The sequence below is a fragment of the Vitis riparia genome, chromosome 6 (genome assembly GCF_004353265.1).
Source record: "Vitis riparia cultivar Riparia Gloire de Montpellier isolate 1030 chromosome 6, EGFV_Vit.rip_1.0, whole genome shotgun sequence".
In the NCBI taxonomy this organism is placed as follows: domain Eukaryota; kingdom Viridiplantae; phylum Streptophyta; class Magnoliopsida; order Vitales; family Vitaceae; genus Vitis; species Vitis riparia.
In genome coordinates, this window is record NC_048436.1 from 8,933,368 (window position 1) to 8,951,024 (window position 17,657).

The window sequence follows — 17,657 nt, forward strand, 5'->3', positions numbered from 1 at the left end:
GGTGATGCGTTCCAACGCAAAACATTTGACGCACGATGCAATTATTGCGCGTTTCGATCCATATATGTATGCCTTTGATGGCTTGTATCAGAATGTTACTCAAGTCAGACTTGCATTCCAATGTTTTATGTTTCTTCACTTTTGATCTCCTTGACCCATTATATGTTCTAATCCATTGTATGTGGCATCATGCAGGTCTACTTACCGGTCCTTTTCAAAAATCATTGGACACTTTATGTCTATGACTTGCATAACAAACGAATCCAACTCTTGGATTCTCGGCCTGGAAGAAAAAGGAGTTGTATGAGTGGAATACAACAAAATTTGGTAATGTACCTTCTACTCCCCCAATATTTGTTGCATTGTACATCATATTGTAACTTTGAATGTCAATTACTTTGCTTGTTTAAGGCCAAGGTTTTTCTATTGCTTGTTGCCAACAAGAAAGAAATGGTTGTTGTAGACTTGAACATGTACAGTTTTGTCATGCCAGACGTACCATGCCAACCAAATGAGTTAGTGTTTACCACAATTAAGTTTAATTTGATTTCATAGCATTTTCCAAATATTATACTTCCCATGTCACGCATATTAAGTTCTTACACATTACTCTTTGTATTAGCAATGACTGCGGCGTTTTTATTATGAAATTCATGGACAACTGGTCCAATGGGGGACTCTCCAAATCCATCGATGTGGTATGTACATATAGGTTTTCGCTATGACATCATTTATATAAAAATTGCATAGCATCGGCAACTTATTTAACCTTTCCTTGTATGTCTTTTAAACATGAATGAGTGCAGGCCAAGATTAAGAAGTATAGATTGAAGCTACTGGGCAGATTATTGCTTTCATCACATAATGCACATCGGCATCGATTTATGGCAGTTTGAGTTACACTTTTCAATAGGATGTGACGAGGATTTGTAAAGATGATTGTACATTATACAAAAAAAAACTAACTCCTGCCATTGTATTGCGAATATTATGGTTTATATATTTAATGAAGGTTCTGATGAAGTCGTATTTTCCTTCACTCTCTCAAAACATCTAATAAAAGGCACCGCCATTACAAACTATAAAAAACCTATGCATCAACACTCTCGTACATAGCATTTACAATTTATTTAGTACAATGAAGGTGTATATATGGCGACCCCACGAACCGTCCGATGACCTTGCTTTAACCATTTAATTGCATTCCCCTTCTAACAAAACATACCAATATTTGACCAATAAAAAAGAAATTATCCGCCGACCGGTCTATGTGTACCCGTCACCCGGGAAGCAGGAATTGTTCGACCGAATACATGTTCTGGATAAGAGCTAAAGCAAAACAACCGACTTTGCACAGTTCACGACCGGTCGATACTTTGCTTCATCCGTATATCAACCGATCGAGCACGTATTCAGCCGGCCGAACACATGCTACTGGATGAGAGAGAATGCAAAATGGCACCCTCGTCCGGAGATAGACCGGTCGACCGGTTCCAGGAGGCTTTTGATTTTGAAATCCTTTAAAACATTTCACTTTCTTTTTTTTATCAAAATAACATCAAATAGTTTGTTTTTACTTATTTTAATTATACAGCTTTTACGTATTTTCTAAATTAATTGTCCTTTGTTTTTAAAAACCATTTATATAGAATAAAAACCAAATAGTGGCATAAATTTTTAAAAAATATTTTTTATTTTTAAAAACAAAACATTGTTTTTAAATTACACATTAAGAAAAACTTTCTAAGATGTTTTTATAAATACAAGTAAAAAATTATTTTAAATTATGTGTAGGGATATTTTTATTAATTTATTTATTTTTCCATTCCAATTTCCAATATTACCTAAAATTGAAAATGAAACAAATAATGATTCTAGTCTTAATCATAAGTATATCCAAACATAAAAACTGGAACATGTTACTGAGTCAACCGGTTCATATCTGGTCGGCCGGGGTGACGTTTAAAAAACCCTCCCGCGGTTAATTTCTTCAGTGCTATCCTCTGCTAGTCGAAGGGATCCGCCGATTGAGCTTCCACACACCCACTTTCGACGCCCTTCCAGCTATTGCAAGCCTTCGGAGTGAGTTTTGAGGGGTGCGGGTTCACATTTCAGACCTAGGGCGTGAGGTTTGGCAGTGGTCCTCCTTCATCGCGCGTCACAGGCGGTTTGTTTTCTCTTCCCGCGCGCCACGACTCTTTCATTGGCCTTGTTTTGACATAAGTGTGGCCCTTTGTTCCTGTAGTACAGTGTTCCCTTCTATTGTAGTGTTTCATGGCGCTTAGGAGAGACAAGGGTGCCTCGAAGGCACAAGGCAAACGTCCTAGTCAGGCTTCTCAGGACGGTCAGGCGGAGGCTCGCCGAAAGGCGAGGTTCGACATCGGCCTTTTCAATTCGCTCAACGAATACCAGAGGTACAAGCAGCATTTCGTCCAGAGGAAGGTGGTTGTAAGGAGAAATATTAATTTCGCCCATCTACAACATTTCGGGTTTGAGAGCCTCTTTGCACGCATGGGGTGGCTGCCTTTAGTCACTATTTCAGAGCCCATTTTTCTGACATTATTCAGGGCATTCTATTCACGAGTGACGTATGGACATGGAGGCCCGATCACTTCGACCATTAGAGGGGTTCAGATCCATCTGGACCCGGAGAGCATCTGCCGCATTTTGGACATTCCTCCTGGTGGACTCTGAGTATATGATGCCAAGGCCTGGCCGACGATGCCGGGTTTCGATCCGAGAGAGGCGATTCAGAGGATGTGCGGCCTAGCAGATGCCCCAAGGTTGGGCAAACCATCAGCACATAGCCTCACAGTGACCTGCTGAGTCCTTCACCACATGATAGCGTACATCCTCCTACCACGTGGCGGTCATCGAGATGAGGTTTCCTACCTGGAGGCATTCCTGATTGATTCAATTATGACGGGGAGACGTATTGATGTCGGGTATGTCATGATGATGCACATGATGGCATGCTGCGAAAGGCCCAAACGCATTCTCCCATACGACCGCTTCATGACATGAGTGTTCAAGGATGCGGGGTGGATTTGAGCAAGGAGCAGGAGGTCGAGGCGCCCAGCAGTTATGACACCTATGATGAGCAGTCGATGGCGCGGATGAAGTTGGAGAAGGCCCCAGATGGGTCATGGATTAGGAGGGCGGACCGACCAGTACCACAGCCACAGGCAGAGGGGGATGTGTATCCTGCAGTAGACAAAGAGGAGGAGATTCGGGAGATGGAGGGTAGGGTACACCCTCAGACCGAGTATGACCATAGAGAGCTTGCGTTTAATATCCCTCCACGCCAGTCTGAGGGTCGCCACTTTGACCCGACTATTTCAGAGTCGATCACGACTGAGACGGGTTACACAGCTGGACCATCTGGTCAGCCATCATTTACTGAGCCTCATTACACCCATACATCACCTGGCCAGGCTCCTGACGCCCCTGAGCATGTGCCTTGGATGGAATTGGCTGCGCAGATTAGCTCACTTGGGACTCGTATTGAGGAGCGCATGGATCAACAACAGGTTACGCATGAGCATATCCTACAGAGGCTTGATCGCCAAGAGCGTCAGCATGAGGAGATGATGGCGTACCTCCATGTCGTGTTCCCACCGCCACCCCATGCACCTTGACTGCATTGAGACCACGTCGTTATTTTGTTTATGTTGCAAAACTGGGACATATATATTTTGTATTAACATACGTATATTCAGAGCAGTGTCATATTGCATGCAAATGTTTTTTATTTCGTTTTAATTTGGATTCAATATATATATATATATATATATATATATATTATGCTATTTAGTTTATTATATGTTGTTTAGTAATATTTACAAGATGGCCAAGTCATCTCATCCATATTAAGAGGTACTGAACTTTAACCTTAGGTAAATTACCTAAGTCCATGATTTAGCAATGAACGACTCATCAACTTGGAAGGACTTAGACCTTTTATGCAATTTATCATGCACCCAAATGTGCAATGTAAGTGAAGTAGACTTGAATGTTCAAAATAATTAAGACACATAAATATAATAGTAAAGGGTTACCAAAAGAATAAATATAAATGAAATAATATATTGTTTCATAATGGCATGTTTTTCAAGGCTCCATTGTAATGATGTATTAGATAAGTTTGAAGTAATAAATAAAAATAATTTAGTGAATTTAAATCCATCTTTTATTTTTCTTTACTTTTTTATTATCTTCTACTTTTCATCTCTTTTTATTTTCTTTCCTCAACTTTTTTACTCATATTTTTTAGAACAAAACATAGCCTAAGAAAATGGAATGAATTGATCACTTGGTTAGAACTAGGATGATGACTCATAACCAAAAATTGTAATCCCACATTACCAATATTAGTCATTTCATTGCATTGTTTAACAAGTTGATTTTCTTAGAACATCCAATATAAGGAAAAATATTTCATTCTCTCATGAAATGTGAGTTCCAAAAATAGTTTTAGAACTGATAAACTTTTTGAATTAATAACTATTTAAAAAATTAACAAATTTGCATATTTTGGAACTCTTTTATTAGTGAGTTGGCATACTTGGTCGACATGGGATGGATCCGGTCGACCGGTTACCATAGACCGGTCGCAATCCGGTTAACGATATTCACATAAAGGGCGACAATCGGTCGACCGGTTATCATAGACCGGTCAACTGGTAATCTTTCTTTTTAATTTTGACACTTCCTATGGGTTTTCAACTTCAATGGGTCGGTTAGATGGACCATTTGTTAATTTTTGGGCCCCGTTGGGCCCAAAACACAATTCTCCCATTACTCTTTACTTAGTAATTGCTTTATGACATATTCATAATTAAAGTTTTGCAAACATATAGTACTACACAATATTGACTATAAAAATTATGTAATAAATATGAAGGTGTATATATAAAATGATATAGAGATATAAATAGTAAATAATTAATGAAATGAATTTAATATTAAAAATATGGGCTATGAAAATATCTTAACAAACATGATTATTGTATTTAATGACTTAATAAAATTAACAAATAAAGAAATTCTTCAGCAAACTTGGAGAACGACATGAAATGAGAATGAGCCATTATTTGGCCAACAACCAATATAAACGGAGGAAAAACAAAATTTAAAAACAAGAAACATCTGCTGATAAACTGCAAAATAACCAAAATTTAAGTTCAATACATTGGAATTTTAATTGGAATGAAATCCATAATTACATGTCCCGAAATGTATATGATACTATTTGATGAAAATAGTTACAATGTAAAAACTTAAAAGAAGGTTGGTATCTTATTATCCAACTCTTAACATAGATTGGCTTCCTATAAAATAAACTATCTTGATCATCTAGACTTCTCTGTTTTTCTCTTCTCATCTTTCATCTGATGTTAAGCCTCTTATTTTGAAGTATTTCTATTAATCGTGACAAAGCTCCCACTTCAACAATCAACCCACACATAAAGGGAAAAACAATTAGTTCAAGGATAAAAGATCATTTATTTACTTCATCTAAAAACGAAAAGGAAAGGGTGCAATTCGACACCCTCATGTACTGTTCAAGTTCTCATATTATCCGTCACTCCATACTGTGCACATAATTTTCCATTGATGCAGAGTCATAAATCCGTCTTACAAACAGAAGAAATCAACATACTCATAATTTAAGAATATTGGAAGGATGAAAATTAAGAGAAATAAGCCTCTAAAGCCATAGAATGTGAATTAACTATCTGATTTTGCATGAAGCTGTTGAATTAGATACGTTAAAGATATTTGTCCTCACATCAACACCAAATGAGAGTTTTTCATAAAGGCAACAAACTGGCCTATTGAAATTATGTGTTGTTACCCAAGATAACAAGGCGAATAGAGGGAGACAGAAATTGTTTGTCATAACACTTACCAACAATAAGTAAACGCCACAATCGACGAATTTTTTTCAAAAAAAGTTGAAATCCTTCAATGTAGGTAGGGTTGTACACACTTGTACAGTTAGCATATTTGGCTTGTACAGTTAGTGTAAATGGCTTGTACAGTTATGCAATCCACCGAAGGGACGACCGAACAAATGCATATGGGTGGGGCAACAATGTTTCCATTCTCGTGGATGAGGGAAAATGAGGAAAAACTTAACCCTCATTTCGGTTCCTACGCCTAAGTAATGTGGGGGAGCTAAAACAATGAACTAACAATACGTGGAAGGAGTGTGTTGTCAACCGATATGTGTGAGGAATGTGCACGACGAGTGGAAAATGTTGATAACTAAGTTCTTCAAAATCACTTGAAATACCTTCAGATACACACCCTTGTACACCCTTGTATAGTTGGTGTACATGCCTTGTATAGTTAGTGTAAATGCCTAGTACAGTTGCAGGAATTCGACCTACCTACAACTTAAAGAGTGCATATGGCCGGGTTAACCACATCCCAATGTCATGGCTGACTGAAAAGGGGGAAAACACCTTCCTCTCCAGTCATTAGCACATGGTAAGATTTCATTGAAAATTCCGTCTTATTACAGCCTTACATCTCAAAATATCTCATCTTCCTGTATGAAATAAAGATGTTAATAGCTTCCAAAGTATCCCGTGCCAAACCTAACGCCCTGGACATCACTCACAAACATCAAATTTCAAAAAGCCCCACCTCTCAAAAAGCCCTGATAACTCAACCAAAACCTCTCTGTCCACAGCAATGGAAAACAACTCAGGAAATCTGACATGCAGCAACAACTCCCCACACCATATATCATGACAAAACCTAACTCTTCGCCAATCACCCAAAGAAAAGGAAATGAACCTCATGAACTCATCCCACCCCTGATTGATGCTCTTCCATGAATCTTTACCATTGAGAGCTCCTCACTAAGTCAATAATATGGTGGACTAGACAGAAAATTAAAGCACGGAAAGAAATAAAATCCAATAATGCATGATTTGCATAATTTCAAATCTATTACTCAAGAAAACATAAGCACCGGTAATATTTTCCTCTTTGCCTATCAAAAAAAAATGATAAAGGACAAGAAAGGGTTTCATGTATATGTGTGCCTGTTTGTTTTTTGACAAATAAAGGTAAGTGTATATTTTTTATGTTCCAGTTTCAGATTCATTAAGACTTTGTTTGGATCATGGAAAGTGCTATGGGAAAGAAAAAAAAATAGTCTGGTTTTCCATAGAAAATTGATGAAAATTGAAATATAATGAAAATTATTTAAGAACTTATACATTCTTAAATTCTTTATTCTCTATAGAAAAGAAGAATAATATTGGAAAAGTATGCTAGAGAAGTTTAAGCTTTTTTTTCTTCCTTTTCCATTTTTTCTCCCAATTGAGTTTCCCTTCTACTTTTCGTGATCTAAATTGAACCTAAACGACTAAAAACAATAAAAGTAAAAATAAACTACACCCTAATCAGATTTCAGTATCACTTTATGGAAAATCAACCAACTATAGTAAATGAATTGTGAGAACAGAAACTTTTACAAATAAGAAGACAAACTGTGTCCAAAGTTTCAAAACCATTCTTGGAGCTTGCCATTACCAATGGATGTAAAGATGTAAAAGGTGAGAATATATCCTCTTTTGCTTCTTTGGGGGAGTTCCTATAAGCGGTTTCAAACTCATGCAAAGTGCTAAATGCTCTCTACAAATTCCCCAATGCTGCATCGACATATATTTTGCAAGATAAGATTCTGGTTGAGGTGCCTTCTTTTGACGCAATGATCGTCGTAGGATCGCCCATGATGCATCTAGAAGAGTAGAACTGTAAGTCCTACCAGCAGTTTCAAGTGCTGATACAACAAGCCCCTCATCCACAGAGAGTAGAACAGGACCCCTTGCATTCTCACCTCGAGCAATCCATCTGGCCATGAATTCCAGGGCATAAAAAGCTAACTTGCTATTATCCTCTTGCATCGCAATATCTGCAATGAAGATGCACATGTTCCAGGAGGGAGAAAGAGCTTTATTCTGATCCATTGTCTGGTACACACTCCAGAGAAGCGATGTCAGAAACAGAAACATAACCAGAAAGTGTTCCTCCTAACACAAATGATCTAGAAAAAAATTCTAATTAGTCATGTACCTTGCACCTCTCTATAATAGACACCAAAGCATCCAGCCTGCCTTTGTTAACACAATTTCTCACACACTCAGCAAAAACCCTCATTGACAACATATAACCAGATTTCAAAGTCAAATCAACATATCTCAAGGCAACATCAATCTGGTCTGTCAAAAACAGCATACCAACAACCAATTCATATGACTCATCATCAGGCATAGATTCCTTTCCTGTCTGCAGCATCCTGATATGAATAAAGTAAAGGTCCATCCGTAAAAAATAATTGTAGAGCGGGCTCCCTGAGGCGGGGTTGGGAGGAAGTGGAGTGGGAGATGGCGGGGGAAGGCTGGGCTCGGCGAGTTAGGCTTCCTGGGAGAGGAATGTGAAGGTGGAAATGGAAGCTTTAAAGGGATTGTTGTGGTGGTTTAGGGTTTTGAGGAGGGTTTTACAGGCTCTGGACAGGATCGCCATTTGGGACGCCATTGATAAGCTCCGCTCAGTTCAGAGGTTTCATCGAGAGTGCTGACAGAAGCGAAGGTGACATGGCATTTCACATTTAACACAATTCTCCCTTTTAATTTACAGCAATCTGACTTGGAAATTAGAAGGGTATATAGGTCACTCAATATCTCATAACCTTTCTATTAATTCTGTAACATATATGGACCATTTGTTAATTTTTGGGCCCAACTGGGCCCAAAACACAATTCCCCCTTTTATATAGTCAATATGTCAGATTTTTTGCAACTTCTATATCTATTGCTTTAAATTTTTATAGTTGGAGACATTTATTGCTTCAATGTCCTGATTGTTGGCGTCATCATTCCGCCGCATTTTGCAAGTTCTGATATCCTTCATCAAGATTGTCCCAAAATACTACATCATCGTTGAGGTAAGAAGATAGAATTAGTAAGTCTGTGATAACCTCAGTTATAAAATCTTCTTCTTCACAGGTTATAAAAGGTTTTGGAACAATAAAGTATTTATTTCCAAAATGACTTACTCTTTTGTGACAATTTACTTTGTCATCAAAGTTTATTTCTTTATTAAGAGAGTGGTTAGTAACAAAAACACATTATTACTTTAAAACTTTTTGCTAACATATTTTAGAACAAATATTTTAATATAAAAAATTATTTATGGGTGTGTATATATACATTTACATACCGAGTAATATGTTGTCACAAAATAATTTACATTTCTAATTGATTTGATTTTTGGTTTCATTATGTCCAAACTAATAAAAACTAAACCAATTGGATTTAAAGCCTAAATTAGTTTAAATATGAAACTGCATTTTCAAAATTCAGTTTCAACCTAATTTTTTTAAAAGAAAAAATTAATAACTAGCTCCAATGTAACAAGAAAAAGGACTACTTGAACCTAAGTTCGATTCTATGCCTAGAGATAATATTTGTTAAGATAAAAAAGTTATGGACAAAATACAGTTTACCCTTTCAACCATTAACATGTTTTACACTTTGATTCCACACATACAAAATCCAATGTTTTGACCCCCAAACTTGTTAAAGAGCAACACTTTGCTCCAATTCCAAACCCTTCATAAAATTATAAATTTAGAGGGGAAAATGTTGAGCTCTAAATATGAGGGACAAAATATAAAACATCAAAGGTTGAGAGGGTAAAATGTATTTAACCTAAAAGCTATTTTATGCCAAAACTCGCTTTTTGTTTAGTCTTGGTAAAGTTATTATTATTAATTTGTACTCCCACCCTTGTTTTTAATTATTTTTTCACTATTTGTCATGAACCAAATTTATCTTTACTCAATTTTTTTATTTTTTTATTTTCTTTCTATTTTTCAGTAACCATGCATATCATCATACAATTTTCTTTCTATTTTTATTTCCTACCATTTCTCAGCAACCAAACATATCATTACACAATTTATTTTCAGGACTTGCTATTTCTATGCATCCTAGCATAAATTACAATGAGCAACGGATCCGCACAAAATTTAGAATACCCATATTTGAAGCATGAATGATGCATATAACTGTTATAAAAAAAACTAGTGAAGGAAGAATGAAAAGCTCTGATACGTCAAAACTAACGGAAAAAAAGAACAAGCATTGGTGGACAAGTACCACATACGGATAACAATAGGAGAAATCTGCATTTATTCCATAATGACACTGACTAGTAAACTTCGTTCCCCAGATATGATTGGGATAAAAATTATTATAAGTTTTGGAGTAGCTGAGCTTGGCTCGTTTGGTTCCAACAGACGAGAAGCAACCAAAAGGAAGGAGTTCACACATGACACTGGATGCGCTATGCATTGTTATCATTCACAGAGTGACTATCCTATAAAATAATTGATAAATGTTCCATGACTTACTAGCAACTAGTAATAAATTTTCGAGGAACAAAAAATGGCTGCATTAAGTGTTATAAAGAGCCCAGGACATGACCTTGTGTGGGGACATAATACAACATTTTTGGAGTACATTGAGGGGGAAGTATCTGCTTCAAGGAGATGACAGTTCTGGCCATTCAACCCATCCTTTTTTTCTTTTTTTTTTCTGAGTAAGAACTGAAAGCTATGGATCAAATCACATGGTCATTATTATTGTAATGGCTTAAATTTACAATAATGGGTTAATCTTCCAAGAAGATTTTCTAGAAGGATCAAATACTGTGACCCAGCCAGGATATGGGTATTAAACAATTGCTAAATCGTTCCTATGCAGCATCCACAATGTTTTACCAATGTGTTCAAATGCTAGATTCACTGTTACCCAAAAATCGGTGGAAGCTCACAACAATACAGTTTTAGTGTAGGAAAAAAAGGAAATGGAAATTCCTAGCAAACAATTTACATCAGGATGAGGGAGTCATTCTACCATGAATCTTAACAGAACAATAACAATTATTCAAAAATAATAGCCAACTTTGGCTAGTGACATGTGGAAATTAACAAACAATAAAGAAAAAAGACCATTCAAAACTAGGAGAACATTTTAATCACAAGAAACATGTATTGAAAACCATTAAACAAGCAAAAGGGATGTCATTCCAGAAGAAAACAGCATTAACAGCAAGATCATGAATTTAAATTCCACATGTCTGCTGATGATACCATCTGTAGGAACATCAAGCCACATGCCTAATACCTTGAGATAGCACTATCAAACTGCACATATGAATCTTTGATAGACTTGATCATTGATTGGAATTCATATGTATAACAGGCTTGTAGCTGATCATCAACAATTTTCTAAATTTTCAAGAAACAGGGACAGGGACTTGCAGTGGAAGGAGACAAGGAGAAAACTCTATATGAAATATATATATATATATATATATATATATAAAGAGAGAGAGAGAGAGAGAGAGAGAGAGAGAGAGAGGTTTATTTATAATAGACTCAAGAATTAAAGTTGATAACTCAGTAAGTTCCAAATGTCTACACTCAGTAATTAAGAGAAGCTGATTCAGTAATTGAGATTGGGTTATTTAGAGCAGCAGGACAAACAGGCAAACACAAGAAGATAGAGAAGAAAGAGATAGAGAAAACCTTAAATTCTCGATAAAGCCCTCTAAAAGTCCCACCTAAAAGAGAAAATATTGAAATTTAACCATTCAAGAGAATAGAGATATATAAAACCAACAATCTCATTAAAACTTTCTAAGAGTTTCACCAAGAAGAGAAGACAATGAAGTCTCATCATCAATAGACCAAGGGTGGGTAGTATCTCAACTCCAGTCAGCAGTCTTGAATATATAAGGTGTAAATCCCATTATGCGACGCCATTCAGCATGAATAATTGTGTCCACAACCCACTAGGCTAGTTTTCTTCTAGAAATGACCTTTAGCATCATAACCCAAATGCAATGATGAGGGCTTCCCATAGACACAATACTTCCCATCCCTCCAAAGGTACACTAATAAACCACAACCTAAGATCTCAACATAACACAGGTTGTCACCAATCCAAATAGAAGGAATTCACAACAGGACACACAGTTCGTGTAAGATATTAACTTGTCAACCAACCATTAATAAAACTCCTTAAAGACAAAATGGATTTAGCCTAGATCAAATGATTCAAAAGGCTTCATTTAACCCACCCAACTCAGAGAAAACAAGTGTTTCTTCAATGGTAATTACTATATTTCTTCATAAGAAAATTTCACTTGAATTGATTAACAACTTGCGTGAGCATCACAATCAGTCCTAAATAAGACAAGTCAAATTAATTTCAAAAACACATTCTTATTAAAAGATAACCAAAAGCTTCAAATTTAAAAAAATAAATCATAGAAGAGAAATAAATTTGCATTTTGTGAATTTGAACCCAGAAACCTGTGAACAGAGAAGGAATCAGCCAACAGATTCATTGTATAGTCATGCAGGCATATCCTAGAAGCTCAGCACAGCAACAAGTTGCTGCACCAGGAGAACATCTTGATATGGCAGCTGTCATAAGTACCTGCTGTAATTCATCATCTTCTTTCTTCCCTATCCTTGTTTAGTTATCTCTGTATTTTAATTGCAATACTTTTTAAGTATCAAATTTTGAAATAACAGATCAAACCCAATATATCTATAAGAATTTGGGTCAGTTTTACACTAATCACCAATCTTATGAACCCATCCTTTTCTTTTTCTCCTATGGTCAGTAGTGACCTAAACGTTGAAGTTTACTGAAAAACACCAGAATTATATGGCAGTGCCAACACTACTACTCTTAACCCAACAAGTGTTACTTCTCATTAAGAACACATTCTAACATATTGGAGTTATGAGTCAACAATATACCGAATCATGCAAGCTAACAAGTTAACAATATCGAACCAACTGCAAATTCAATCAATTTTTGAGTTTTACAACTGGGCTGAAATGAAGAGATAAAAGGACAGGAATAGGAAGACAGTACACTCAGATGAGTAAGGCAAACATCATTTACAACCACAAAAACCACCTGCAGCAACAAGCTGGGCGGTCATTGGGCACATAATCTGCCTGCATAGTATCTTCATCGCCCTCTTCCGAAAATGTGGTTCTACATTTACAAGCTTTAATCTATAAATGAACATCAAATTTTTGTGGAAAATAAAGAACAAAACATAAACATAACCACCAGGGAAACATAATAAAACAAAACCCTAAGATTTGCCAAGTACCTTTCCCATTGCTAACTCAAAAGTTGTACATTTGTATCCCAAATCGAACTACAAAACCCTAAGATTCATGAAAATATGTTCGAAAATTTTGATGAACATTGAAACAAGCACAAAAAGTTGCCAGATTCTAAAGCTACTTCATAGCTACATTCTGTGATGAAGACGATTCAAGGATATAAATAAGAAAACAATGAAGATCCAAGAATGATTCAAAGGCACATTCATTGGACACAAATACAAATTACCAGAGGGGTCGTGTTTGGTTTCCGATATTCCAAATTCTCGTTCTGAGTAATTGGGAAAACTTGATCTAAGGAATTCGAGAATTTGGAAAATAAAGGGTGTCAGAGAAGGACGCAGAGCTGAGAAGGTAGGTTTTCTTCCTTAGTCATTCAAAGGTCCCTAAAATGCCTCATATTACTTTTTATTTTTTTTATTTTCAATTACTCCTTTTTATGGGAAGAGTATATTTTCACACGCTTATTTGAAAATATATGTAAAATAAAATTTATCTTTTTATATAGAAAATCAAAATATTTATTTCATATATTTTTAAGTTAAAAATAAAGTTCCATTTCTTGTACAGAAAACAATTGCATTCTCATAAATCTTGGATTAGGAAAAAATATATATATATCAGAGAAGTCCATATCCTTTTAGACCAAGAACCACCATTCACAAATATACTTGGTCCAACTTAGGTGGTGTTTTTTTTTTTGGCTTTTTGCTGAAAACAATTGGTTTTCAGAATTTAAGTTGTTTGTTTTTCTATTTTTTTATGACTTATTCTAAACTTTTTACTAAATAGAAAAAATCAAAATATATAACTTTTTCTAAATAGAAAAAATAACATATTGATTTTTCTTTATTTTTTAATACTTAATAAAAATAAAATACTACAAAAACAAACGACCTAATATTTAATACTATTAAGCATTAAGGTTCTATTTAGAATTAAGTAAAAAAACAAACACCACCTTAATCTTCTTCACATTTTTAATGAACACTCCAGAAATTGCTTTAACTTTAGACAAATATACCAAAAAATCCTAGTCCATTAAGTCCCTAAAGAAAAATCCAATATCTTGCACATAATCGAATGGCGTTGCCCATAAATTCTAACAAATGCAAGTACTTCTTATTCAATCCTCCTTATATTGTCACTCTTCCATCCTAGGATGTATCTTCTAAATTCATATTTCAAACATATTTTTTAATTGCCCATTTAATTTTGGGATATCAAGCACCCATAGTATTAGGATCCTTGGACATTATTATATCAACATAGTACCCAAAACATAGCTAATAATTCAATGCATAAAATGATCAATAATAGCTCCAGTAAAAATAAAATGGGGAGATGCACTAGAAATATTAACTGTATATTGGGAATATATTGCCAATGTTACTAAGAGAGGCTTCAAGTGAACACTAGTGATCCACCCTTACCAAATTGTTGTCATTAGTAGAAAGAGGTGATCAGCTGGTAAACTAAGGTAAAGGCAGATGATAAATCAAGTATGCATATAAATGCTACAAAGGAGATGTACCCCTTAAGGTTTATCCACAAAGAACAAGGTATTTTTGTAATATTTGAAAATTTGAATTTTTTGTAGTCAAAGTTAGTAGTTGTTCATTATCCAAGTCCATTTAGCAATTTAGAAAGTCTTTTATGATAAAATTTCCTATTATAAGAAGTTGTTGTAATTTTAAGCTTCCTAATTTCTAAAATATTTTAAACCTATTTGGGAGAGCTACTCAAACGAATTCAACTATAGGCCTCACACTTCCCAAACATATGACTTATCCATTTTTTAAGAATTCAAGAAGATCATATTTTTTTTTCAAACATGAAATGGAAAGCAAATTTTTATTGAATTAAAATTTTTTAAAAATCAAAATTATTTGTATTTTTAATAAACAATTTGCAAACATAAAGGATAGAAAATATATTGATAATAATAAAGATGAAGAGAAGGATGAGACGTCTTTCCCTCAAAGTACAAAACGTGATCGAAGTAAAAGTATACCCTCCACGGTACAAGGAGAAATACTTATAAAAGCATGTACAAAAACTCTCAAAAATCAAAACCAAACTCACTCAAAAGTTATGTACCCCTTTCTAATTACAAACCGAAAGTCAACTAAGTAGAATAACATTAAGGGGAATTCCTCTAAAAGCAACAGTATAAGAAACCCAAAAAGAGTAGAAATGAATAAAATCTCATAACATCCCTTCTATTCTATACTTTTTCTCAAAAATCCTAACATTTCTCTCTTCCCACACAACCCATAATACAATGATGCATGCAATATACCAAAGCGTCTTGCCTCTAATTGAATTCCCCAAGCCTCTAAATGGAATAATCATCATATCTCCAATACTCCTTGAAGGAACCCAATCCTAGCAACACTGAAGAGCATATGCCAAAGCCCTAATGTTATTGGGCAATGTAGAAAAAATGATCAATGGATTCTCTACTCTCTTTGCATAAAATGCACCAATGAGGACTAAGAGATTTGTAGAGTCTTCTCACTTGTAACATGTCACTGGTATTAACCTTCTTATGCACCAATACCCACATAAAGGCCTTGACCTTTGATAGGGCTTTTGATTTCCAAACAAAATTAGTCGAAATGAGCGAAATTGGAATAGAAACTTTGGACAAGACCATGAAAAAGGATTTTATTGAAAATGGGCTAGCGGAGGATAAGGACAAAACTCTCGAGTCTTTGATAGAAAAAAGACAAGTACACAAAATTAAGTGAAGACATGAGTCTTTCAAGGAGTTTAATTTCTAAATCAGTGAGCTTGTGTTGGAAATTAAGATTCTAAGAATGATAGGAATTTCCAAGGACACTAGAGATGAAAATACTTCTCACTAAAATAACTTTGTAAAGGCCTACAAATTGTGAGCTCAAAGGTTGATCTCCCCACCATAAACCTTCCTAGAATCGGATTCTTTCCTCATTCCTTACCACAAGACATATGTAAGAGGAGAAGTCCTTAAAGACTTGAACAATAGCCTTCCAAGGAGATTTGTGTGACCATCTAACTTTAATGTTGGTGTCCCATCCATTAGTGTGTGTCCCATAAATGCTTGAAATCACATGATGTCACATACTAGAATTTTCCTAGGGAACCTCCAAAGCCACATCCCTGAGAGAGCACAATTTCTTAAAGTCGTCTTCTCTATTCCCAACCCTTTAAACTCCATTAGTCTACACACCACGTCCCAACTTATAAAATTTCCTTGTCTAGAATTTTCCTTTAGACACCAAGGAATTTACGATTTTCCTTTTTCATCTCCCATTGGCAACTCTATGAAAGAAACCCTAGATTTTTGCCTCCAATAAACCTTTTCCTTTAACAATAAATCCTTTAGCTCCCTCTTTCTTAAGGCTCTCAAAATGGAGAGATCGGGATTCATAAATCTGTAAATCTCTTAAATCACCAAACAACCCTCTATTCCACTCCTTCAACTTAGCTTTAACAAACTTTAGTTTCCTCATAAATCTATAACCTTCCCAACCATCATCTTGACATTTCTGCCACTAGCATCTAAATCTTTCCTTAAAATCAAGATAGAGCAGCCACCTATTCTCAAATCTAAAAAGAGTTGGGCCCCATTTAAAGGGTTTGTGTCCAAACTAATTGGCTTATCATCCAAAATCCATCTAGGAAGTGCTTCTTGACGACTTTAAGGGAAGAAAATATCTCATTCATTTGAAAACAAGAATCTATCCAACATTTTACAAAAAGGAGAAGCTTGCATATTTGACCAAGTAAAAGTCGTGCTTCTAAGAGGGGCATCTATTAGCTCATTTTTCTCTTATGAACTCATCAAAACACCTTATGCTTGGGGTTATCCTAGAACCACCCATTTTCTCCAGAATTCTTCCTATGACATTAAAGTCCTCACCTACACACCACTTTGGATATGTTAGACCAAAGAGGTCTTGAAGCTCCACCCAAAGATCCTTCCTCAAATTAGAATTCCTTGGATCATGGACTGAAGTTAACCAAAAAGTACCCTCTCCCTCAGAGCACAACTAAACAATCACTGAAAAGGATCCTAAAACACCTCTAAACATTTGAATTTACTTGAATCCCAGTTAATCACAAAACCTCCTGAGGTCCCACAAATTGGATGGACAGCCCACTCCTTGGTTCTTCCACTCCATACGCTGGCCACAAACCTTCTATTGCAAGTCTCCCTCTTTGTTTCCTAGAGCATGACAATTTCTGGAATTACAAATTTGAAAAGCTTGTTACTGTCTTTCTTTTCTTCCTGGATCCCAACCCTCTAATATTCCAACTTATGATCTTCATAAAAAACAATGAGAGCCTTTCTAGTTACCAAATCTGACCTAAAACAACCCATTGGGTCCACAAAAAGGCTTATTCTTCCTTCTAGGATAAACCTTTACAG

At 35.6% G+C, this 17,657-nt stretch overlaps 1 protein-coding gene and 1 long non-coding RNA gene across 2 annotated transcripts; both read right to left on the minus strand.

Annotated features, from left to right (window-relative positions):
- Window positions 1-7,337: 7,337 nt before the first annotated feature.
- On the minus strand, window positions 7,338-9,059 carry LOC117916693 (pentatricopeptide repeat-containing protein At1g26460, mitochondrial-like). The gene is made up of 2 exons (XM_034832840.1): window positions 8,095-9,059; window positions 7,338-7,991 (listed from the first exon to the last, which is right to left on the minus strand). The coding sequence occupies exons 1-2, from the start codon at window positions 8,341-8,343 to the stop codon at window positions 7,548-7,550; spliced, it is 693 nt and encodes a 230-aa protein (XP_034688731.1). The 5' UTR covers window positions 8,344-9,059; the 3' UTR covers window positions 7,338-7,547.
- Window positions 9,060-12,858: 3,799 nt separating this feature from the next.
- Window positions 12,859-13,602, minus strand: LOC117915883. Its single transcript, XR_004651469.1, has 2 exons — window positions 13,225-13,602; window positions 12,859-13,103 (listed from the first exon to the last, which is right to left on the minus strand). It is a non-coding gene; the product is annotated as an uncharacterized LOC117915883 (long non-coding RNA).
- Window positions 13,603-17,657: the final 4,055 nt, after the last annotated feature.